Source organism: Nicotiana attenuata, chromosome 8, assembly GCF_001879085.1.
Source record: "Nicotiana attenuata strain UT chromosome 8, NIATTr2, whole genome shotgun sequence".
Lineage (NCBI taxonomy): Eukaryota > Viridiplantae > Streptophyta > Magnoliopsida > Solanales > Solanaceae > Nicotiana > Nicotiana attenuata.
The window spans coordinates 10,698,793-10,726,266 of NC_031996.1; the positions used below are offsets into that span (position 1 = coordinate 10,698,793).

At 37.7% G+C, this 27,474-nt stretch overlaps 1 protein-coding gene across 1 annotated transcript; it reads left to right on the forward strand.

Moving 5' to 3' along the window:
• On the forward strand, positions 4,005–15,428 carry LOC109230898 (guanylate-binding protein 7-like). The gene is made up of 14 exons (XM_019396367.1): positions 4,005–4,457; positions 7,145–7,306; positions 7,580–7,645; positions 7,793–7,936; positions 8,019–8,132; positions 8,352–8,453; positions 8,573–8,758; positions 10,462–10,551; positions 10,617–10,751; positions 12,147–12,269; positions 12,370–12,455; positions 12,531–13,143; positions 13,291–13,368; positions 13,928–15,428. The coding sequence occupies exons 1-14, from the start codon at positions 4,191–4,193 to the stop codon at positions 14,969–14,971; spliced, it is 3,210 nt and encodes a 1,069-aa protein (XP_019251912.1). The 5' UTR covers positions 4,005–4,190; the 3' UTR covers positions 14,972–15,428.

Here is a 27,474-nt window from a genome sequence, read left to right on the forward strand (position 1 = left end):
AAAAGGCGAAGGAAAGCTAGAGCTCAGCACGACAGCATCAACGAGACACAGCATCATTTTCACGGCAATTCCGTCAACAGTGCTCAACAGACCCAGAACGCTCTCGACCGGAAAAATACGAATCGGCGATAGAAATTTCCGGTCGACAACGAATTCGTAATCAAATTTCGATTTCAACTGAAAATTCCATCTCGTTTAAAACAGAAGTAGATCAAAATATGAAGAAACAAAATGTGTTTTGTATTCAATACTACAGGAGATCTTTCAAAGCTTTTATAAGAGGAAAATGAAGAGAGAAAGTGGAGCGAAGGCAAAAGGAATGGCTTATTTTGATGCTTTTTCTGATGTTCTCTTTGCTGAAGGGAAAAAGGGGGTTCTCCTTTGATGGAGAACGGCGGATTCTTAGGCGTCGTTTCTGTACTTTTTAAGGTCAAGGATCTCTCCAAAAAATCTGCCTTAGCCCCCCTTTTATGTGAGGGATTAGGGCAAAGGGTAATGGGCATTTGGGTAGGGAGATCGGGCTTTGAGTGGGTTATTGGTTTTGGGCAGATTTGGGTATAGGCTTTAGACTCAGCATTAATTTTGGCCCAATTTCACAAGACAAACCTTTCTTTTCCAATTCTTTATTTTATTTTCTAATTTTCCTTTTTCTTTTAATTAAAAACCTACAAATTAAAAATCCGAAATTATCCAAAATGTGAAATTAAACTAATTAGCTAATTATAAAAATTATAAAAACCACTTAATCCTAAATTGGAAGAGAAAAATAATTAACAAAAATCTATTTTTCTCGGAATTTTATAGGAGTATTTCGTATAGGGCAAAAATCACGTGCTTACAGACATGTGATGCGAATCAAATACAATAATAAGAAGGAGGAACCACCATGGACGTGACATGACGTACGATCGCCACCCGATCGGCTAGGTCGTCTCCACACATATGTCGTGTGAGTCGACATCAACTTTTGCTAGAAGTCACCTCATCCCAATTAAGGGGAATAATCTCAATACAATATACCATAGGAATTCATCTCTCAATCAACTCCTACATCGGCACGTGTAGCTTCAGGTGTCGGCCTTTATAACCACCTTTCCTCGGCTCACTAATGATACTTCCAAAAATATTTTTATATACAAACGAAATATAAATATAAATGTATTCATTTTATATCCTTTCATACCATATATAGCTTCATTAGCACTTTTAACCACTCACTACATCTTTATTTCATTGGCCCCCTTGGCCATACCTAGAGTTCTTCATACATGGCACGATGACCATATTCATATTTCACACTTTTTATTCCTTTATTTCCAAGGAACATTATCATAGAAAATCAACATATAGAATATTCTGGAAATCATGACTTTAAGTTCATAAGTAATGAGTGCTTTAAACGTGGTAGATTTCTTTCAAATAGTTAAGCATAATGGTTGGCAATCGAAGCCCAAGTTAAAATAGCAATTAATACACCATTTATTTTTGGAATACCTTTCCCAAAAAGGGATCCTGATATCTATAGTTTCAACCCGTGAGCATGTAAGAACTCAAAATACATTGGAAATACTTACAAAGGAGAGCATGGTGATTTACAATTGAACATGGATTCAAATCATATGCACTAGTTACAACAACCATCTTTGAACATTTTCCACTATGGGGAAGCATAATAGGATAGGGTCAATTCGAACATGATTCGAGTACATAAGCATTTGCACAAATCAATCATCGGAAACAACATGAAACAGTAGGAATAGGAGTTTGAACAAACCACATCCGAAACTTACGAGGAACTCATGAATTCCGATTCTAGAAAGGCAGTTTAGCCAACATACCTCGTTTGAGCTTTCTTTAGGATTACTACAATATCTACTACTCTTAGCACTTCAATGTATAGCAACATAATAATAATTAAACAACTATTAGGGAGGCGTTCATATGTTTAGCCATTATATAATTAGCATTTCGTCAAACATTAAGTGTGTAAATTTTGACTACAAGGTATTTATGGTGGAATTCCTTCACCCACAACCAATTTCAAACAACAATCTACCTACGATAGTTCAATATCCTCTATATCACCTTCATTGACACATGCATACCTAATAGCACGCCTCCAAATCAAGAACCACACCCCCACAATCTCCTCGCACACCCTAAAATCTAAATAGAGGGCTAGGTTTTTGATCACCATCCCATAAACCCCCAAAATAATAAAATCTTATTCATAATTGCATAGTAAGACATTGCATGTGAGTTGGGTAAGGTCTTACCTCTTTAATAAAAGACTTTAGAGCTTTCCTTCATGAATTCCCAAGATTAGAGCAAGAAATTGAGGAGTAGAATTGATAGAACTTCTCCCTCTCTCTCTAAATTGATATCCTCACTCTAAAATATCAAGTTATAACTTATAAAATGACTCCCTAAGGCCTTATCACAATAGATACGGATTAGAAACTTTTCAAAAATAACCATCCGATGTCAATTATGTAATGAAATTCCGTGGTAGCAGAACACATCTGTGGCCAGTAGAATAGCCACAAAACAGTCTTTAAATTATGGGTTGGGTCTGGTCAAATCCGCGATGCAATTTCGCGATAGCAGAATGGATTTGCGGCCAGCAGAATTGCCACAAAATGGTCTTCAAGTGAGCTACTTATGATTCATTCCATGGTGATTCCGTGGTCAGCGGAATAGATCCGCGATAGCATAATGGACCACAAAATCGCTGTTTTTTGCAAATTCTTCTACCAACTTCACGATGCATTGCACAATCAATACTGTGGCACATTAGCTTACCTTGGTACCATAAAAACTAAAATCCTTGACGACCTTTTACAGGGCCTTACAGTAAAAAATGCAAAAATAGTAGATATGAACTCATAACTTTAAAAATATAATGAGTTTAGTACTAAAACCTTAAAAGTTGAACCCACAATGTTTAAATGCTGAATCCGTCTCTTACCCCATACAAAATTTTAACTTTCAAAAACTTTTTTTCCCTAAACTATTGGAAAAGGTTTAAAAATACCCTTCATCCACCTATTCGGCTAAAAATACCCCTCCATCCACCTTTTTGGTTCACTTATGCCCTTTGACCGTTAGGTCAATGCTGTATTAAAAATAATTATTATTCTTTTTGTAAAACTTAAAAAAAATATTTCACAAAATATTTTCATTTTTTAAAACTAATGCACCAGTAGTCCACTAATTTAGTAAAGTCGTCTTCTTCTTCCTTTTTCAGTTTTTACAAAAAATAGTTTAGTTTTTACAAAAAAAAATTCATTTTTTTCAGTTTTTTTAAAGCACTTTTTTTCTAAAAATTGATAAAAAAATTAATAAAATATTTTTGTTTTTTAAAAACTGTAGAAAATATTATCAACAAAATATTTTCGTTTTTTCATTTTTTTAAGTTTTTTTAAAAAAACGAAAATATGTTTTCTTTTAAAAAAAACTGAAAACAAAAATAAAACGAAATATTTTTAAAAAACTGAAAAAAAAATATTTCAAAAACGAAAATATTTTATTGAATTTTTCTTTTCAGTTTTTAAAAAACGAAACTATTTTATTAATTTTTTTTTTTGTGTTTTTACAATTTATTTTTTCAATTTTTACAATAAAATGCTTTAAAAAAACTGAAAAAACTGAATTTTTTTTTTGTTTGTAAAAACAGAATTTTTTTTTTGTAAAAAATTCAAAAAAATAAGAAGACTTTGCTAAATTAGTGGACTATTGGTGCATTAGTTTAAAAAAACAAAAATATTTTGTAATTTTTTTTTAAGCTTTACAAAAAAAATAATAATTATTTTTAATTTAGCACTGACCTAACGATCAAAGGGCATAAGTGGACCAAAAAAGTGGATGGAGGGATATTTTTAGCCCAATGGATGAATGAAGGGTACTTTTATACCTTTTCAAGTAGTTCAGGAGCATTTTGACTTTTTCCGAATTTTAAAAGTAAATTCTTTTCAACTCCAGCTCAAATTTTGCTCAAACTGGTCAAAAAAGGAAGGGAAAAAAAAGAAAAAGAAAAACAGATCAGTCTCTTGGTTGTCCTCACGCACGCTCCAACTTCTTGTAAAAGAAGAAAATCATTCTCTTCAGACCGATTCGTTTCCCTCTTTTTCTAATTAAACACACAGTCACACATACGCACTCTCAATTCTCTGGTAAAAGTCACACACATCATGAGGAGGCTATTCGGCAGAGGTTCCGCCGGAGATTCACCGCAGCAACCTTCGCCGTCACCATCGCCGCCACTGTCCTCTCTTCACTCCTCCGTTAACATTGCCGCTGGTCCGGCGAGACCGATACGTTTCGTGTACTGCGATGAAAAAGGAAAGTTTCAGCTCGATCCGGAAGCCCTTTCGATACTTCAACTTGTGAAGGAGCCAGTTGGTATTGTCTCCGTTTGTGGTCGCGCTCGTCAAGGCAAGAGCTTTATACTTAACCAGGTAAATTTCAGTAAAGTTAGAGATTAAAGTAAAGCCTTTTTGTATGTTTTTAGTTAATTATGTTAATTAAGGTTTGTAACTTAGTGTTATTGTCCGATTCTGTATGAGAGTGAGCGTAATGCTAGGGTTTTGCTTGTCAGTGCTAGTTTTGGTTAGAATTGGGATTTTGGAAGCTAGTCGTCAATTATTTAACTGTTTGATGACTAGAATTATCAAGCATATTGCTCTGAAACTTGAGATACAGGATCATTAAATTAATTAATCAACTATGTCCTAGCTCCAGGGTTTAGTGCAAGTGGCAAAAGTTGAGGGACGCGTGAGTCGTGACTTAGTTCACATGTTCGAGCTGTGCGCCATTCAAGCTAAGCCTGCTCTCTAAGGGGAGAAGGATATAGAGGGGGGCCCATCCCGAGTTTCGAAGGCTGTCGCTGGTCCTAAAGGTTTTCCCTAGATGGATTTCCGGATCATCCAGAAAAAAGAGCCTTAATCAAATGGTACCATTAAAAAAAGAAAGAAAGAGGTAGAGCAAAAATGTATTTGGAAGAATTCACGAAGCACAGTGGGATTAGAATGTTGGGGAAGATATTCATGATTTGGTTGAAGGATGTTCTTTGTACGGCCTTAACTATTTTATGTTAGCTCAACATGCTTATCAAGATTAGTTAGGTTGCTTTCTAGGGGTGGTCTAACCTATCAGAGATTTTTACCTTTAGAAAGTATACATAACTCAGTAAATTTATAAATAAAAACAAAGCCCTTTTTCGTGGTTAATTATGTTTCTTAGGGTTTGTAGTTTAGTGTTATTGTTTCCGATTCTGTATGAGCGTGAGTGTGAGTTTATGACTGTCTTCTGGTCCTGTTTGTTAGGGTTTTGCCTGTCAATGTTGTAGTTTCTGGTTAGAATTGGGATTTTGGAAGCTAGTATCCAACTTTTCAATTGTTGAGGACTAGAATTATCAAGCACATTGCTCTAAGTCTTGAGATACAGAATCACTAATCAATCAATCAAGGTAGGCCTTAATCCCCATGGAGACAAAACCGGTAGGCAATTTCTTTCCATCTGTCAAAGCTTTGGTGGACAGAATTACATGGTACCCGTGCTGTTGGGAGGTAGCTGCTCGCGTAGTCCAGTGTTGTGGAATTAGTCGAGGGGTTTGCAAGTTGACCTGAATACCATCGTTGTCAAAAAAAAAACTATGCTTTAATCCAGACCTTAGACCCAAATGTTGGAATCGGCTATATGAATCCCCACTTCATTTAAGCTCAATTCATGTCATCATCATACCAATTAAAATTAAAAGTGAAAAGTAAGTTTAATACATACATAAATAATAGTCATAATAATAATATTAGAAGTTCTTGAATAAGACTAAATCTTATTCGTCACTAGTAGATATCACATATATGGATCTTTCTATCGAATGTCCGTTAAAAATTGGAACTATATAGCGAAGATTAGCATGAGCCCTGCACAAGGATGGCACGAACAAATCGAGGAATGGTGCCAAAACAATGGACTTTTTCTTCCATTGTACCCTTAAAAAAGGAAAGAGGCAGAGCAGAAACGTGTTTGGAAGAATCCGCGAAATACACTGGGATTAGAATGCTGGGAAATATATAAATAGATTGGTTGAAGGAGGTAAACTGTATGACCTTAACTATTGTGAGTTAGTTCAACATGCTTATCTACACGACACAACAAGTATTTGCTCAGTTCATCTAAATTGTTTGAAGGGGAGCCTTTGAGCAACGTTAAAATTGTCTCTGTGTGACCTATAGGTCATGAGCTCAAGCCGTGGAAGTAACCACTAATGCTTGCATTAGTGTAGGCTGTCTACATCACACCCCTTGGGATGCGACCCTTCTTTAGACCCTGCGTGAACATGGGATGCTTTGTGCACCAAGCTGCCATTTTTTCATCTAAATTGTTTGTTAAAGTTCTAGAAAAAAGATAATGACCAAGGAATCTGGAGTTCGAGTTCACTGTATTTTTCTGCTTACTGTAGTCATCTGCCCAATATCAAAGAAAGATACCTTTGTTCTGAGGATCAAAAGAGAGATGAACCATAATAAAAGGATGTCTGAATAAGAAACTATGTTTTGGAGGGTTTCAACTTTCTACTGGAGTTCACTATATGTGGATGTATATAGTTTCCTAGATTTAGGGGTTTACACCTTGGATGGCTTCTCTTATTTGTTGTTTTAAGAGACTTTAATGTGAAGATACTCAGTTAACCGTCAGTATCAGTTCAAGGCATAAGCACCCGATTTTTCTAGTTTTATGTGTTGGAAAGTTGCAGGAATGATCTATTAGAGGGGAGACCATTCTGATTAACCATATGGAGCTACTATGGTTTTCTTTGTGTTTCTTCTGTAACTCCTTTTTATTGTCGCCTTAAGCAGTAAGCTTTGTCATCCTCTGTTTATATATTGTTCTTGTACATTTCATGCATATAATTGCAGTCAACTCATGAATCAAATCCATAGCACAGTGACACTGTTCTTCTTTTAGAAACTCAATTGATTTATGTTATTAACAAGGTCTATTACAATAGGATCACTGCTATCTTAACTAATTACTTATAGCTATATTACTTACTCTCTGAAGTAAATTTCCGTATGTAACTTAGAGCTGCTTCCTACTTTGCTGAAAACATGTAACTGAGTGCCTGCTGTTTGCCCATTAGCTTCTTGGCAGGAGTAGTGGCTTTCAAGTGGCGCCAACTCATCGTCCATGTACAAAAGGTATTTGGTTGTGGAGTGCACCTTTAAGGAGAACAGCTCTTGATGGAACGGAATACAACCTGTTACTATTGGACACAGAAGGAATTGATGCTTATGATCAAACGGTTAGTTTCTACCCTTTAACTTATTTATTAGGGTTTATGAAGAAGGAATAACCTGCATACCGTTAAGTGTCAATATTATTACTACTTACTCGCCTGGCACATGCTATATGGCTTATATACTATATTCTTGTACATTTGGTGTTGCTAAACTTTTCACTAGCTGAAGGAACTATAATAGTATAATCCCAGAACATGTCTTCTTTTTTTCTTGTGTCCTGTCAATGAATGTCTTATGCCTTTTGTAAATTTCTGTTTTGTTTTGCTGTTTGGCAGGGAACATATAGCACACAGATATTCTCCTTGGCAGTCCTTCTTTCAAGTATGTTTATATATAACCAGGTAAGGAGCACTCAAACATGGATCTCGTTGGCTTGTTTTGATATGACATTCTTGTTAGACTGTTTATTGTTATTCCCTCATGATTCGGTGAATTTCTACGGTTTGTTTTTTTGGTGTCCTCATAATCTCTTTAATCCTTTAATTTAGATGGGTGGTATCGATGAAGCTGCACTTGACCGCCTTTCTCTTGTCACTGAAATGACTAGACATATTCGTGTTAGAGCCTCCGGAGGAAGGGCCAGTGCATCTGAGCTTGGACAGTTCTCCCCAATCTTCGTTTGGTTGCTTAGGGTAATTCTGAATTGATTTATTTATATTTTCTTCTGTGCTTGCTTATGTAACTGTTAACATATATTTTTTCTCTCTGCAAAAGGATTTTTATTTGGACTTGGTTGAGGACAACCACAAAATAACTCCGCGGGACTACCTTGAACTTGCTTTGAGGCCAGTTCAAGGTGGTGGGAGGGATGTTGCTGCTAAAAATGAGGTATACACTTTCCATTTGTGTTCTCTTTTGCTTTACTATGATGTAATTATTCAATTTCTATTATAACTATCCCTGTTTAAAAGACTGGTTCTGAACTTGCACGTCTTTTACATGTCAGAGTAAAACAAGAATGTTTTTATGTAATTCAGAAAGCATCCCTTTTTGTCTTCTAATGAGCTAGCGGTAGATTGGGTAACCGTTTGGAACTTCTGACTGCAGATTAGGGAATCCATTCGTGCTCTTTTCCCTGACAGAGAATGCTTCACCCTTGTGCGGCCTTTGAGCAATGAAAATGAGCTTCAGCGGCTAGATCAAATACCAGTCAGTGCTTAATACTTTCATATGTTTCATTCTCTACTATCATAGCTTCTATCTAATTGTGATTCTGGTTGTGGCAACCCTTTAAATATTCTAATTGTGGTGCCAATTTTCACTTGCAGTTGGAAAACATGAGGCCAGAGTTTAAAGCAGGTCTTGATGCTTTGACAAGATTTGTTTTTGAGAGGACAAGACCTAAGCAAGTTGGAGGGACTATTATGACAGGACCGCTCTTTGCTCGTATAACTCAGTCCTTCCTGGATGCTCTTAACAATGGTGCAGTGCCTACCATCACCTCTTCATGGCAGGTGAGTGATATTCTTAATGGCAGATATGCTGCCTTTTCCTCTCCACATTAGACGTTCTTATCTGTATCTGCACAATTAGTGTGTCCAATAGTAATGTTTTTCTTTTCATCACCAACACCCTTGACCCCAAAAAGTGACAACCACTAATCATTGTTTCATGGCTATTATTCAATCCTTAATTAGATTGGCTTTTGGCACCAAGAAAGTGGCCCTGAACAGAAAGAACAAGGACTAATAGAGATCTTAAATCTAGGTCTCATAGCCTTATACTAGAGAAAAACTATTGGAGAAGGTAAGGAAGATCTTTTACAAGGCACCTAACTAGTCCCAAAGAGAATTTCTCAGTAACAAACTCTTAGAAGAAGAGTTGCAGGTCCTCTCCTGTAAAGTTTGGTTATTTCTTAACGAGGACTCAGCACCATCAAGATACTATTTAGTTATTTAATTTTTTTTTGGGGTAAGGTAATAAATTTCATTGGAAGGGGCAAAAATCTGCCCGTATACAAGGAGTATACCAACAAGTAGAAAACCTTACAAAAGGACATGGTTTTCTATGAATGATACCCATTAACAACAACAACAACCTACCCAGTATAATCCCACAAGTGGGGTCTGGGGAGAGTAATGTGTACGCAGACCTTACCCCTACCTGGGGAGGTAGAGAGGCTGTTTCCGATAGACCCTCGGCTCAAGAGAAGGTGGAAAGGAAGAAAAGGGAAGAAGAAGAAGAAGAAGAAAGAGGGGGGAGAAAGATAATGAGGGAGACAAAAGACGACAAGGAAAAAGAAGAGAAAAAGTAGCATCGGATGAATGATACCCATTCTTCTATACAAATTGGTACCTCATGGGTGCATCAAAAGTAAATAAGGGGATATAATCTTATAGACATCTTAAGTATACTATCAGAATATGTCGATTACTATTAAGAAGATATTTTACCAATTAAGTCAAGATCACCCTAAATTGATCCACAGTTCCAGATTATATTTAAAAAGTTATTACTCTAACTTAGTGTCACACCTCAATAAAATGTCTCAATATAAGCGTTTCTTAGAGAGGCTACTCGTTCTTCTTCTCTTCTTAGAGATTCCTCGAATGTGTTCTTAGCCTTATTCGGAATTCGATTTTGTAATTTTCTGCTATTGCATGAGATTTACTGTCTCTTTGTTTCATTCATCATTATGGCTCGAATTGTTATGTTGGGGAACAACTGGCGCATTTGGTTCTGTTTGGTGTCCAGTTTCAAGGACATGAAGTTTAGAAATTAAAAAGAAAGTTTATAGTCTGGACACCAACTGATGTGTGATGAGCGTCATGCAAATGTTAGAAATCTGACATGATACCGATATATAACCATAGTTTTGGTGTCTGGGTTTGGGAAGTTCTTGTATGTTCTTATTTTATTTACCATGCTTCGTGCACAAGTGAATTAGCCATCTTCAGAATTGCTACGGTAGTCCCTCTCATTTTTCGTTTAAGAAAATATAAGGGAAGAAAAATCTGAGGTTAGTAAAACAGCATGACAAGCCAACAAGTGAATGATCTTTTGTAGAATCTTATGGATGTTATTTAACTTCCCATGGCTTTGTTTTCGTTACTGAAATGGTTTTCAGCTGAAGCCAAGTGCTACCATGTTAGTTCACTCTGTGTAACCAGCTTACGCTCCATAATGTATGCCATGTTTTCCCTTTTGATTTCTGCAGAGTGTTGAGGAAGCTGAGTGTCAAAGGGCATACGATTTGGCTGCTGATAGATACATGGCTTCTTTTGATCGTTCTAAGCCTCCGGAGGAAGTAAGTATTGCTTTGTTTTCATTGGTATCATTATCTGGTTGCTTCTAATATTTCAATCATTGCAGGGTGCACTAAGAGAAGCACATGAAGATGCAGCTCAAAAGTCCATGACAGAATTTAATTCTACTGCTGTGGGGGCTGGATCCATCAGGATGAAATATGAGAAGCGTCTCCAAAATTTCATAAAAAAGGCATTTGAGGTTAGTTTTTCCTCCGTCATTTACTTCAACTATGGAGGATAAAGTGCATATGAGTGAAATAAACAATATGTTTGTGTCATAATACATTCCTTAGTGGAGGATGAGCTAATGCTAATTTTTATTTTGCTTCTGCGCCGTACATATCCGCAGAAAAAAAGAAAAAAAGATATTCACAAGTTTGCTTCTGCATTTAATAACTTCATTGCTTATATTCAAGAAAGGTAAAACGGCCGGTACTAATGATCTTTGCCAATAGGTCAGCCAATAGACAACATTGGCTAGGTTCTAGGAAAAGTGTCATTAGGGGTGGGGGGTGGGGTTGTGCATGCTGACAATTATTTAGCGAGATTAGGATTTGAACGATAACCAGGGACATGGTTTTCATATTATTGCTTCATTGGAGGTTTTTAAGTTTTTGAACTTAGTAGCATATGTTTTGTCTTTGAGCCATGGATTGGCCCTGGATGAAAACGAAATTCCTCCTGGCTTTCAGGGATGGTTCAGGTAATGCTTTCGGATAGAACGATTATCATTTCTCGTTGAATATGTTAATACGGGGAGCTTTTTCTATTTTCGTAGAATGGCAGAACCTATTTGCACCGGAAGTCAAGCTTTAGAATTTTCATTTGATCTTCATTTTTTTGATAGGTAATGTAAGGATATTATTCCTGATGTAAAAATCAGCATTTTGGACATTTAATCTTCATTTAAAGTTGTAAAAAAGAGAAGACGAGAGAAATACTAAATGATTTAGCGAAAACATCCAAGACTGTTCTAGGATGATGAAATAAGGAAAAGTTCCTACTTAATAAAATTCTGTTCTTTGGGTAAGTGTACAATTGTTCTGCTTAGACTGTGTATTCGCACTAATAATGCTTGCATTAGCGTAGGCTGCCTACATCACGCCCCTTGAGGTGCGGCCCTTCCGTGGACCCTGCGTGAATGCAGGATGCTATGTGTACTGGGCTGCCCTTCAATATTGAGTTCAGTCAACTACCTGGTTATGAAGTTATGATAGCTTCTTTCTTCGTATTAGTGACCAGTGGAATAAGGATTTAATTCCTTCATTTACAGCTTTTTTCTCTGCTAACAAGGTGATATTTGAGTCAAAGTTTAGGCATAGTGTGTTTGGTCCGTTTGTTTTTTCCCAGATAAGTGCCTGTCCCTGTGTAATATCAGTTCTTATCTGTTTAATATCTATTCACGGGCCATCTGCTCACACGACATAGCTCTTTGACATTCTAGCTGAGATTTAGTTAAAGGTTTCTGGTCCCTTCAAATGGAATGACTTGTCGATCTAGATAGTTTTGTCAGGATGTTTATGGGTGCGACTATCTCTGCTATGCTACTAAATAGCTCTTTTGAATTGTTCATTTGGTTTTTATGTTGATGCAGGAGCTTAAAAAGGATGCCTTTAGGGAGGCTTATCTAAAATGTTCAAATGCAATTCAGGACATGGAAAAGGAACTGAGGATGGCTTGTCATGCTCCTGATGCAAACATAGATGGTGTGCTTACGGTAAGCCTTTTTCAAAATAACTACTAGCCAACTTTTTGTGGCTAAACTGGAATTTAGGCATATTGGTTACCAATGTCCTGAATGCATATGTCATATGCAGGTTCTTGATCGTTCAGTGTCCAAGTATGAAGCAACTTGCCAAGGTCCTGAAAAGTGGAGAAAATTGAGTGTCTTCTTACAACAAAGGTTTGCATTTTAATGATTCTTTGTTGAAGCACTTGCAATTGGGAATATATATGTCACATTACATTGATTTTCCAGCTTGGAAGGTCCACTATTTGATCTCATCAAGAAGCAAATAGACCAGATTGGATCAGAGAAAACTACTCTTGCATTGAAGTGCCGCTCCATCGAGGATAAGATGAATTTACTTAACAAACAACTGGAAACTAGTGAGAAGTATAAATCTGAGTATTTGAAGCGTTATGAAGATGCCATCAATGACAAGAAGCAGCTTGCAGATGATTACACGAGTCGTATTACAAATTTGCAGAGTAAATATAGTTCATTGGAAGAGAGATATTCCAGCTTATCAAAAACATTCAGTTCTGCTAAACATGAGTCTGCAGAATGGAAAAGAAAATATGAACAACTTCTGTTAAAGCAGAAGGCTGATGAGGACCAATCAAGTGCAGAAGTATCTGTTCTGAAGTCCAGAACTGCTGCTGCTGAAGCAAGGCTGGGTGCTGCCAAAGAACAAGCTGAGTCAGCTCAGGAGGAGGCGGAGGAGTGGAAACGTAAATATGACATTGCCGTCAAGGAAGTTAAGAATGCTCTCGAGAAGGCAGCATCTGTTCAAGAGCGCGCAAACAAGGAAACCCAATTAAGAGAAGATGCTTTAAGAGACGAGTTTTCAAGCGCTCTGGCTGATAAGGTGAAATATTGCTACTAATATTGGTTCAATTTCAATGTGCTGCTTTGTTTGAGTTTGCTTCTCTTCCCTCTTCGAAGCGTCATTTGTTGTGTGCTTGCTTAGTTTCCAAGGTGATAGTTAAAGTTCTATTTATCCATGAAACTGCAGGAAGAAGAAATAAAAGACAAGGCATCTAAGCTTGAGCAGGCTGAGCAGCGTTTAGCAACACTGAATCTGGAGTTGAGGGTGAGTTTCTGCTTTTCTAAACCAACATAACTGCATTTGCACCAATCTTGTGTACGAAAAAGGTGTTGGCAGGATGTCTTTAAGTAACAGTCGGGGGGGGGGGGGGGGTTGCTCACTCTCTGTTATTTTAAAGTGGGCTTGCCGAAAAGAGATTTAGGGTTGCCCGAGCTTCTGATGTTTTTTGTGTTGACCCTTTGCATTTGGAGTGACGGACTTTTATTTGGAAGTCTAATAACCTTCAGTTATGTGTTGCCTTGTGAATTGAAAGGAAAGTTTGCCAATTAGATCTGATGAATGGCAATTCACGCTAGGTCAATTTTTATGATTGGTACCAACTTGTCTCTGACAATACAACTGGGTAACCAGACTATGTAAATAAAAGGATATTCACGCTCATTATGTATGTGTTAATTTTTAAGAGATTTGTATTAGTACAATGACTACCCAAATGGAGTAGAAGGATACAGAGGATTCATATAACCCAACTAGTTTGGGATTGAGGCATAGTTGATTGATTATATTAGTGCTAATGCCTATTCTTTGATTATTCTTCTTACAGGCCGCTGAATCAAATGTAAGGAACTATGATCTAGAAGTGTCGGCTTTGAAGATTGAAGTCAAGGAATTGGGTGAAAGGTTAGAGAATATCAATGCTGCTGCACAATCATTTGAAAGAGAAGCTAGAATTCTGGAACAGGAGAAGGTTCATCTGGAGCAGAAGTACCGGTCAGAGTTCAATAGATTTGAGGATATTCAGGATAGATATAAATCAGCTGAAAGAGAGGCTAAAAGGGCAACTGAGCTGGCTGATAAAGCAAGGGCTGAAGCCGCTACGGCCTTAAAAGAAAAGAATGAAATTCAGAGATTATCTATGGAAAGATTAGCTCAGATTGAGAAGTCTGATAGAATTATTGAAAACTTACAGAGGCAAAGAGATGACTTGGCTGATGAAGTTCGGAGGTGTCGTGCTGCTGAGGACGATGCAAGGTCGAAAGTTACAATGCTGGAGGCCCGAGTAGAAGAAAGGGAAAAAGAAATTGAGATGCTACTGAAATCAAATAATGAACAGAGGGCCAGTACTGTGCAAGTCCTTGAGAGTCTGTTGGAGACCGAGCGTGCGGCACGTGCTGAAGCAACCAACAGGGCGGAAGCACTATCTGTTCAGTTGCAAGCTACACAAGGAAAGCTAGATCGTCTTCAGCAACAGTTAACTGCAGTTCGGCTGAATGAGACTGCACTGGATAGCAAACTTCGAACTGCTTCCCATGGCAAACGTACCAGGATGGATGAATGTGAAGCTGGATTTGAATCTGTCCATGACATGGACACAGATGATAGAGTAGCACGGGGAAATAAGAAGTCCAGGAGTACAACCAGTCCTCTAAAGTTTACTTCCCCAGATGACGGAGGTTCCGTTTTTAGAGGAGATGATGATACTCATAGTCAACAAACAAATGGTGAGGATTATACGAAATTTACAGTGCAGAAATTAAGGCAGGAGCTCACAAAGCATGATTTTGGTGATGAACTGCTCCAACTGAAGAATCCTAACAAGAAGGATATCCTAGCTTTATATGAGAAATGTGTCCTCCAGAAATCATAGTTTTCAGCGTGCTTAGTTGTGTAGAAAGGCTAGTAGCTCCGTTATAGGCAAAAGCATACGACTTCTGGGTCAAGGATTTGTGTGCTGGTTTTAACAAACATCTTTTTGAGTTCTTAATGGAAAGTTTATATCCTCTTCAGGTAGCTACAAAAGCTTGCTATATCTGGTGCTGCCGGAGCTTTCGTGTGACATAATATTTTTCATTCTGGTGTGCGCTCTAACTTAGGGATTTTGTTACGAAATTCGCAGTGTGGTGTGTTAGGAAGATGGTTTATAGAGGTTCAAAAGTTAGTTATGTAATTTCCAGATCTTATTCTCGTTCATTTGTGCAGTATTGATGGTTAGTGGGGTTGATGTTAGTTAGTTTCGTGATTAGTAATATTATGTCTTCTCGCTTACAAAAAGAGAAAATAGTAATATGTTTTTGTTTTTCTTTTTAGTTTGTTTTCAGGATTTATACCTTGTTTCCTTCACTTTTCCTTTCACGCTGTTTATCAATCAATTACGTCTAGATCCCAGACTAGTTGGAAGTAAAGTAAGTCGTATGCCTTAGTCATTCCAAGGTCAAGGTTCATACATCTCCTTGAAAAAAGTTGGAACTACACGACATATACAATAGCACCTGCTAAGCGTATTGTCTTTGACTAGCTCTAGTAATTTGCTGCTTCTCTTGAGATTTCCTTTCTGGTTTTACCCTGGTGTCTTGATAGAGGCTCATGTATGAATACTATCACATCATCACGTGAGACTATTTTGAGTACAATCCATGTCACTGGTTTGAATAAGTTGTTCAATTTGATATTGTCAAAAAGGGGGCACATCTAATAAGCTGCAAAAGGTTTCAAGTAAGATACATATAAACCTAAACCTAAATATTAAATAAAACTGGTTTTAAGTAAAACTATACTTCTTGTGTCGCTAGAATCTGTAGCTAATTATATGTTTTCTTGTAGTGACTATTTGGTAAGAACCTTCAACGAATTCATGCAGCAGGAGCATAGTCGTAGACTCCATCATCGTCGTCACCACCTCCTTCTAAGCATGCCGCTGGAGCATAATCATACCCATCACCTCCATCATTGTCTCCATCTGAATATGTTGACTTTCTCTTCTGGAACCCAATAATCTTGAAAATGCAAGACATTTTAAATAGTATCTCTGATAGAATTTTTGAAATATGAGATATTGGGTGTTGTATGTCTTTGATAGGATATTATGAGGGGTGGTTTTTGGGAGTGTATAATCGCTGAAGAAAGCATTTGCTTATATAAAGGTACGTAAGAGCCAACCATGTACTCATTTTGACGGATGTTGGCACGTTAAAACGTGTGTTATGTTAGCTGAAGAATGTGCTACGCTTTGCTGCATTTTAGCTATTTTTGGGGCTGCACATCCAAAATTCACTTTACATGTCATCCATCAAATATGACGAGTAGGGGCTTAGCTAGGGGCGCAAGGGGTACATTCGAATTTCTGTTACCAAAAAATTATATTATATAGTCAAAATTATTTTGTTAGTATATTTAATAAATTTTAGAATCTTCTTGTGTTTACTTCTTTATATTTTTTTGGGTTTGAAAAAGTATGATGATGAGTACTGTTAAAGGTTATATATTCTAGATAGAAACCCTCCCTATTTACAAGTGTTTGAACCTTTAAAGTTTACCAGAAAAATTAAAACAACAGCACAAAGTCTTGAAAAAATTACATTACCTAAATTTTTTCTCAACTTTTGATATTCTTTCCAATTTTGTTCTTCTTTTTTCCTTTTTAAATAGAACAACACTTACAACAGAAATACAACGTATGAATATTAAGATACCTCAAACGTATTGTGCCAAAAAGTATTTTTACCAAATAATGAAGTGAAATATTTTTGAAAATAAATAAAAGAAAGTAGTTCCATTTCATATTATATCTTATAATCCCTCTCCATTTTTTATTGAAAAACAATGAATCTGCCTATAAACTATAGATAATGACTTTACATAATTATGAGACTTGATGGTCTTTAAACAACAATTTAGGTATATGTAAAAGTTTGTAGTAAATTATTACAAATACGTTCAGTTTGTCTACTGAAACAAATAACTCAGCATTACTGGATTAAAAAGTCTAAGATGTTTGAGTTATTTTCTCGCTTTTACTTTGAAGAAAGAAATACCTAGGAATCGAAATATTGAAATAAGTTAACATACCAAAGTATGAAAGAAGAAAATCACTAACGTAAACGAGATGTGGAAAAAAAGTTTTTAACATAAACTAAATGAATGAATTTCGAAAACTTGTGGAAATTCTAGATTTCAAAAACTAATATTTTTTTACGTGCTCCCTTTTACATTCAAAAAGGGTTTAAAGCAAATAAAAATGCATTAATTGATGAGTATTCAGAATTTTGCTCCTACAATTATGGGATTATCAAATCTTTTAGTTATGGGATTGTCAAGTTTTTAGGAGTAAATATATAAAGATATCTATTATTTTAACTGTGGCTAAAACCTTGTGTCAAGTAATTAACTTTAGACCATTGATATAAAGATAAGACATGTGTCATCCATCCAAGTAAGAACTTGGAGAAATGGAGATAATAGGAAATGGATGGGAGTTGGATCCCAGGTTCTGTATTGTAGCTAGCTGTATAGGCAACAATCTTAGCCCGTGGAAACGTGTGCATAGCACGTGGAAGTGTGTATAATCTACGTGGATGCTTAGTCAGCATGCCACTAGACAGATCGAGTTACACTGCAGAAACGAATATATATGTTGACAACCCTGTCGACATGTCCTTTGGCAAGAAATATTGTGAAAATTTCGACAAAACATTTGCTTGAACTCTCTAAATGCCACCTTATCAAATGAATTAAGAGTCATCAATTTGAGCAAGGTTTGCTGCCACATTGGGCACCTTAAGCTTATCTACAATTTCAACTAATTATCCACCAATCTCTTGATTAACTTGTTAATCTCCCATTAATCAATTATTAACCAACTACCCACATAATTAAGAAGTATCTCAAATTACTTAAAATACTACTCACTTTTAATATACCTTATACACCTTACTATCATGGTCATGTGATACCTTGTATGAAACTAGTCCATAAATACGGGGCATTATAGCTTGGACCGTATTTTATCTCAAAACGACAAACTTCGACGAAACTCATTTTCTTCGATTCGCTTACCCCCTCACCTTCACAAATTTACTTATCACTTGTTTGGGATAGCGTACTACTTATAACCTCAAAATAATCTTATTCCCGAGCTTACGTCAATTAACTTACGATGAAACTTTAACGTACGAAAATGTGGGATGTAACATCTCATTTTCGAGCTTTCATCAATTTACTTATGGTGTACTTTCACGTACGAAAATATAGGGTGTAACATCATTCCCCCCTTTGGAACATTCGTCCTCGAATGTTGGCTGATGCACTTATCGGTCTCATAACCGGATAGCTTTTACGAATGGTTTTAATACTGCCATTGCCATCCTTTTCTGTGAATAAATCCAAAAGCCAGGGCATTACCCCTTTTAGGCCTCTTTCTCAAACCATGACTTGTGGTCATAATCCTTCCAATGTCGTAACTATTGCTACCTTCCGTCATGCAGCCTGTACGACTCTGACCTTGTAAGTGCGCCTATGCGACTCTTCTCTCTTTTTTCCTCCAGCTTTTATCCAATCTCTAGGCCTCGCTTTGTAAACATATACAGGGCTTGATAAGATGTCCCTCTAGGCATCTATGGGTATACTGAAGTTCTTCACCCGGTACTTTGTTGAACTTACGAATATTGCTATACCTTATTTCATAGATCCGTTTATCCATCCATATGACTTTACTGCATCTAGGTAGGTCATACTATACGATAACTCTTTCTTCAATTTATCGTTACTAAGGTCTACTACCAAACTCCAAGTTACTTTTGTTGCTTATCCTATATATATAAATCTAAGTCCTTTAGTGCTTTTTCATGACTGTTCATCTTAAGAATGATGGTCTAATCTCATCTCATACTTTGTAACTTTTATCCATCCATTGTTGATTCACCTTAATACTGATAACTTGACCTCTTATGTAACACTACCACTAGGGCTCACATCTCATCGAAGAACATCTGAAAAGATTTGCCTAATCCACCTAGGGGCGATACTATACTTTAATAACCATATCTCATAGCATCCCAACGTGATTCATCTTATGGGGGGGGGGGGTATTCTAATCCCGTGCCGTCCGTGAAATCTTTTCTTTTTTTCTTCAAATCATTCTCAATCGAAGGACCAAACATCATCCTTTATCTATCACAATTACACAATCATTCAACTACCAGGGCAGCATTCCATCTCTTCTAAATGCTACTAGTCTTAGACTTCTTTGAGTTCATTCAGGCTATGCTGAGCTTTCTATAACTGAGAGAAGCCATTAGCTCTCTTGTTTTCATGGGCTTTAATCCCGAGGACTTATCCATTCTCGTCACCTTCTCACTCGCCCTTTTCTTTATCCTTGCTCACGTCTTCCTAAAACCTTGCCGCTTTACCATACTTTAGCTTGCGACCTACACGTATCTATTTATATTACTTGCAACCTCCCTTCAACTTGCTTGCACCATAGATTTCCTTATGTTATTCTGGAACATCAAGTGAGACATCAAATCGTCTCTAACTATTCTTTACTCTCTTAACTAGACCTCTTGGTACCTAGAAACCATAGGCTGGAAGATACCACTTACGACGCCACTTACTATCTAGCCCTCTATCTGAAGTATAGATTATTCACAACCTTCTGCACCTGAGTATCTCGTACGTTGTTCATCTTTACCTTACTTACCTTAAAATCTCGCATCGTATCTTCTATCTTTTTCATAACTCCCCTTCCACATAGGTATGATTCACATCCACAACTTGAAGCTCTATTATAATACTTGCACCTCTGGCACATACACAATCCGGTGGGAGCTTCATACTGACTTCTTATGAGGTTGGTACTCTTCTAACTGGCTCTATCGTAGAGCCGTTATAGAATATGGCTACTGTACTATCTCTCTTGTACCTCTGATATTTAAGAGTGATCCTGCAATGTTCTTAATCACAAGGTATATAATTTTTTGGGTCCAATAATCAGACTCATGATTTACTTAGTTGATGTAACTCTTTAGTTTCCTCTTCCCTCTGATCAACCTTTATGTAGGCTTAAGCTATCTTCCAATCTGTGGCTCATGGTATTAATTATTACTTTAGACCTTCATGGACGCTATGGAATATCCATGATACAATTTTCTAACAATTCAATCCTTTGTCTATGATCTGGACGCAATTCTTTCTTTTAACTTATACCGGAGTCTTCTACGGCTGTATGACTGTCAACATATATGTTGCATGGATAATACTCCAAACTCTTAAGTGCATTCATAATGTAACTAACTCTGGACCATCGACCGAATAATTCCTTCCGTTCCTTCTCAACTTTCTTTAAATGTAAGCAATTACTTTTCCTGGTCGTTCTGCCACTTGTTGCATGAATACTTGCTTATCTTAGTGCGCACACATATTGTAATTCCATACAACCCATATGATCTTGATTATCACCTTTTGACTTTTTTCTTTTCCCCGTCCATTAGCCACGGTAGGCGCCACTTTCTTATGGAGTACATACGATGTTGTTATGAGACTGTTGTTACAAGACCATTTCCTCTTTAGGTCACTGTGCTTGGGTTAAAGCATTCTTTCTTATTTCCTCAGCTAGTCTTTCGTTGTAGTACTTAGGGAAGACCCTCTGACTCTTGTAAAGCTGCGAGCTTATTACATTGTATATTTGAAGGAATTTTTGATTTTCTTCCTCGCCTATAATTATCCATAGTTACTTATCTCCACGCCCTTGTGCTTGCAGGGTTGCTTTTGAACTTAAATTTTGACTGTTTCCCAGTGGCACTCTTTTTTATTTCCGTAACACTTATACGACACCTTTAACTACCCCAACTCCTATCTGAATATTTCTCAAGGATCATGATGTCTCCACATGTTGGGTTCACTATGTTTATATTGCACGATCTGTTGATTTGTCTGTATCCTCTTGTGAAGCCATAACTAGGCTCTTCCTGAATTAACTACTAACTACTCGTTGGCCCATTCTCATATCAATATTCCGTGTAATCTTTCTATGGTTATTTCCTTTGTCTTAACTTACCTTTCAAACTGGCTCTTTATTTATCAATAACATCCCGGGCAGGAATCCTTACTTCCTTTCCTTGACGTCGTGTTTGCATAATGTTCTGGATCGTAGCATATCTGTAGGATTTGAATACGTGCAATCTCATCCTGTAATGACCCGACCGGTCATTTTAAGAATTTACACCCGAATCCCCTATTAACTGCATTCCCTGTGTTTGTTTCTACTATTGTGAGTTGCCGGGAGGATTTAATTAGAGTTTCAGAGAGTTTTGGGACACTTAGTCCCTAAATGAGAGTTTAAGTTTTAGAACCTGGACCGTAGTCGGAACAGTGTGAAGATGGCCTCGGAATGGAATTCCGTTGGTTTCGTTAGCTACGTTGGATGATTTCGGGTTGAGGAGCGTGTTCTAATTGTGTTTTGGAGGTCCGTAGCTTATTTAGGCTTGAAATGCCGAAAGTCGAATTTTTGAGGTTCCCGGTTCGATAGTGAGATTTTGATCTAAGAGTTGGAATGGAATTCCAGAAGTTGGAGTAGCTCCGTAGTGTTGAATGTGGCGTGTGTGCAAAATTTCAGGTCATTTGGACGAGTTTTGATAGACTTTTTGATCGAAAGCGTCATTCAGAAGTTTTTGGAATTCTTAGGCTTGAATTCGATGATGATTAGGTGTTTTAAGGATTGGTATAAGTTTGGATAGTGATATATGACTTGTTCGTGCTTTTGGTTGAGGTCCCGGGGGCCTCGGGATGATTTCGGATGGTTAACGGAAGAGTTAGGAATTTGGTTTGGCAGCTGAAGCTTTTCCTTTGCTGTCATAACCGCACCTGCGGCTAGGGGACCACAGGTGCGGACTCGTAGAAGCGAGCATGGAGCCGCAGATGTGGCCACAAGTGAAGGCAGCAGAGATCGCAGAAGCGGAAGCGTTGCTGCACCTGCGGGACTGCAGATGCGGAATCTGGGTCGCAGGTGCGGAGATGGAGATTTTAGTGAAAACCGCAGAAGCGGTTCCCTCAACCGTAGAAGCGGTAGCGCAGAAGCGGGTATTCGACCGCAGGTGCGGATTTACTGGGCAGAAAATAAGAATTTCGAGGGTTTAGTTTCAAAAGTTAGAAAATTGATTTGGAGCTTGGGAGAGGGCGATTTTGGGAGATTTTTGAAGAGGAAATCAGTGGGTAACAATTCCTTATCCCTTTCTAGTTGTATTCCATTAACTATTGTTAGTTTTATCATTTAATTTCGGATTTGAGATGAAATTTGGGGAAAAATTTGAAGAAAGTTCTTAGACCTAAATTTCGAGTTTTGATTGGGGATTTGACATTGGATTTGGATAATTTTGGTATGGTTAGACTCGTGAGAGTATGAGGATTTTGAAAATGTAAATTTTACCCGATTCCGAGACGTGGGCCCGGAGGGTGTTTTGGTCATTTTACCTAATTTCGCGTATTAGCTTAGAATTTATTTGTAGAATCAATTACTTGAAGTGTTTTTACATTATGCAACTCAATTGAATAGATTTGGGCCATTTGGAGTCGAATACTCGTGGCAAGAGCGTGGTTTCAGGTTGATTTTGAGCCGGTTCGAGGTAAGTGGCTTGTCTAACCTTGTGTGGGGGAAACTCCCCTTAGGATTTGGTTTGTTGATAACTGAAATGCCTTGTACGTGAGGTGACGAGTACTCGTACTTGTGCTAATTATTGATAATTCGTTTTTCTTTAAGTAACTATAATGTGATTTCCTTTTTCATGTTCATACTGTGCGTAATTTAAGCCTACTATTAGCCTAGGGAAGCATGTTTAATTGACTTAATTGCCTTACTTGCTCAATTTGCCTTATTTGGATTATGTGCAGCATGCTAGGTTAGAAATACCTGTTTTACTTTGGTATGGAAATTTGAATTGAATTGAGTATTCTTCGTGTTGCTGCTGTGTGTTTACTTTGGGACTACGGGACGGTATCCCGGGAGATCCCACTGTATGTTTACTTTGGGACTACGGAATTGTATTCCGGAAGATCCCCCTGCACTTTTATATTGGAACTACGGGACTTCACCCGGTAGATTCCCCCAGTACTGGATATTTACATTTGGGACTACGGATCGGGACTCCGGTAGATCCCCGCGCATTATGAGTTGGACTACGGGAGTACACCCGAGAGATCCACTGAATATTTATATTTGGGGACTACAGGACGGTATCCTGGGAGATCCCCCGGTTGTTATCTTTGCGTTGAGCTGTATTTATTTCCGTGATTACTTTGTCTCTGTTAAAGTTGCTGTTGTTCTTTTATCCTGTGTTACATTTTTACTGTTGCACTTAAGTATACCGTCTTATTCACTGTTATATCTTGTATTTTCTTTAACCTCAGTAGGGCCCTGACCTTCCTCGTCACTACCTGACCGAGGTTAGGCTTGGCACTTACTGAGTACCGCTGTGGTGTATTCATGCCCTTTCTGCGCATGTTTTTCATGTGCAGATCCAGGTACTCTCACTCAGTCTTATCACCCTTGAGGCGAGGCGCTTTTGTAGAGACTTCGAGGTATATCTGTCGCGTCCGCAGACCAAGGAGTCCCTTTCTATTCTCTGTACTAGTTTAGCCCTTCTGTATTTCCCTTGTTGGTAGACGTTTCTGGAGTTAGAGCTTTTTTTATGTATTTCTTAGCTTGTGATTCATGGGATTCCGGGGTTTTGGGAAATTGTTCAGTTTTTGAGATCTCGTACTGTTATATGCCAGACGGTATTTTAAACACTGTTTAACTTGTTATCTCGGGTTTTAATTACTTTCTTTCCGCAATTGTTTCTTTTTTCGCATTTGTTAGGCTTACCTAGTCGTAGAGACTAGGTGCCACCACGATAGTTCACGGAGGGCGAACTAGGATCGTGACACATCCCTTTCTTATTTTTATTGTATTCTTCCTTTACCATTCTATAGCTACTAGAACCACTTAATTCTGACTTAATGCCACGTCACTCTATATTCCCCCCTTTTGGGGAGTACTAAGAGTTAGAGCTACGACGATCTACCTATAGATGTTTTACCTCTTCATCTTTGGCATCTTTTCACATAATCGATGACCCTTACTCTCCTTGTGGTAATTCTTCTGTACCAAGGATAACAAAATTCCTTACTCGCGAGGGTGGCACTTAGTGTAACTGACACATACAGTCCCTTAAGCTTAACTTTGCTCACATTGCTTGCTTTAGGGAAGCGTCTTCCTGAATGACCATTCTCTGAATTTCTCATGAATCTTCTTCTGTTGTCCATTCTATTATCGCCGAAATGCAATCTGTAATTCTCATAATGCCGACCATTATCAAATCACTCAGTCCCTAATTCATGTTTAGTTTATCTTGTTCACCAGTCCATACTAATTTCTGTTACTCTGTGGTCTAACTTTTGCTTCTAGTAGTCGTGTTGGAGTCACGAACTTATTTCTCGAAATGAGGATACGACTTTATGGCCTATACTCTTTTGTTGTCTCAAGGCCTGTCACCTCTTGTCTTTTCCTTCACTTGACTGTAGACTCTGTAATATTGTCATCATTTTTTTGATCTACCGTTGTCATCCATGTATCACATCTTACTCATAATGCTTCATTAACTTATTTCTCTGCCAATAATTCTGTCTATCACTTTATTCTGGAAACTTCAACAAGATATTATTTTGCTTTTAGCTCCGCTTGCTCCATCCCCTGGCTCTTTGGGTTGCTTCACGTTCTCACTGTACTGGGGACGAGAGCCACACTAAGGTAATATTTATCCTTTCTAGGCTTCCAGTGCCTATCTTTGTATTTTTTTTGAACATTCTAGTATTCATATCTAGCTATACTATTCTAGAGTGTACCATCTGGGTGTCTCACAAGGAGATTTATTAGCACCTTTGTAATATCCTTCAGAAATGCCAACTAACCCAAACAATCCATCTACCATTTTGGGTTACTCTAACCCCAGCCAGATCCTGATATCCCGTCCTTCTCTTAAACCATATCTGTTAGCTCCCATAGGGCATAACTGAGATTGGTTCGGCCAATTGTACATACCTCTGTCACTGTTGAAGGTAACTCAAAATGCTTATATCTCTCTTCCTGAATTGTAGATAATGATCATCTTCACTAACTGGGTACCTCGTACCCTTCTTCACCTTGCTTCTTTTACTTGTTGAAACTTGTACCTTTTGATTCTCTCATTTCTTTTTACCATATGGGTGGATAGATATTCATGCCGTAGGGCTCCTTAACAAGAAGCTTACACATCTTGGTACACACATGATCTGCTGAAGACCTTACATTTACTCATCATAAGCATCATGCAAAATCGAGTTCCTCTGACTCAACTCTTCCACATCCACATGCAATCTCTCTTCCTGGATGTAGGTATCATTGTATTATGAATAAAATCAAATTTAGGAGTTTGAATTCTTACAACTGAGCTCTATCACATGATCTAGAGTAAGAAGAAAGAGTGACAGTTCTAAATGCCTTGTAGCCTCTTGCTTATAAGTGTGGTGCACAACACACCCATAAACAAGACTCTACTAGACACTGCTTGTAGACTCCCTAGGACAGAACTACTCTGATACCACTTTTGTCACGACCCAAACCGAAGGGCCGCGATGGGCATCCGGTGCCTTACTCAACCGAGTACCAAAGTAACATATCTTTCTTATCGTACTATCATTGGTAAATGGGCCGAAAAGGGCCGTCATGGGCTAACAAGAATAAACATAAGGGAATACTCAATATAGGATGGCCCATCCTGATATAAAAACTTATACATGTGACATACGAGCCTATAAGGTCGACATGATCATTTGTAAACTCAAAACATAGGCCGCTAAGGCCATACAAGTATTCGTATACATGAAATCTGTCTACGAGCCTCTAAGAATACATAAATATCATAAAGGTCGGGACAGAGCCCTGCCATACCAATCAATACATGTACTAATCATACTGACCAAATAAGCAACTTTGGAGCAAATGGAGCGCACCAACACCTTTCGCTGAGCTGATAGCCTACTTGGAGGACTCTCAACCTGTCTATCGGGACCTGCGGGCATGAAATGCAGCATCCCCAGGAAAAAGGGACGTCATTACAAATAATGTACCGAGTATGTAAGGACCGAAAATTAGTAAATAAAAGTCATGAGAGAAACATGGAGTAAAAGACTCGACACGAAAGTCTTGTGAATCATTTAATATTTAAAATGTATGCATATGTGTATTAATGTCATACCATGCATAGGTATATGTGTACATAACATCACCAAGCCTCTGTGGCATCCCATGATATCGTCTCGGCGATTGTGGAAAAAATCATCAACGTATACCAGCTGATTAGGTGGTGGTGCGTATATAACGCCGTAACCTTTTCCCATATCCCATATATATATATATATATATATATATATATATATATATATATATATATATATATATATGGCAGAATACATCGACAACCCCTTAAAGCTGTCCTCACTTTTCACTTAGACACTTCATCTCAAGTTTGTTTCATTTGAACACTTTAACGAGGTCTTTATTGTGTCATTTAAACACAATATGTTGACATGGCAAAGAAAGTGTTTCTCACATTTTTCAAGCGCGTGGAGTCATCCCAAAAAACAAACTCACATTCTTCTAGCAGGAAATGTACAGCTTCTGCTGAAAAAAATTCGGGCCAACTTCTCTTTTCTTCTCAGCATGATCTGGGCTCACCAAATTCTCCATACTTCTTTTTTCTTCTGTGGGATTCCCGATCAACCAGTCCCTCGTTTTTTGCGGTGCCTGTGTGGCTTTCTTCCCCAAAGCCATGTTGTTTCATAGGGACAAGAATAGATTAAATTTAGTTCTTCTAAATCAAACAAAAAGTAAGATTCTTCACTTATGGCAAAATTTGTCCTATAATGGGCGGAGCCCCCATGTCCGTTTGTCAAGTTCGGCGGTCTTTCTTTTGGGAGATTCATGGCATTTGAGACGATTAAATTATCTGAGCTTTTGCAAGCTTTTGGGAATGACATGGGAAAGAATTTTGATGGAATAGAATTTGCTCAAGGTGAAAGCTGGTGACAATTTCAGAGATCGAGCAAACATGGTTGAGGATTAGTCTGTTTGGGAAGATGATGATACATGGGGTGGGGTTCTTGTTTTTACTATATTTATTTTATTTCCAAATTGTTTTTAATTTTTAAAAGTTAAATCCACGTGTCCTCGCTTTATTTATCACTTTGGCGTGTGAATTACACGCACCTTTTGTGTTTGACTGCCTACAAATTTTGTGTCTAAATGACACAATAAAGCCTGGTTAAAGTATTCAAATGGAACAAACTTAATATAGAGTGTCTAAG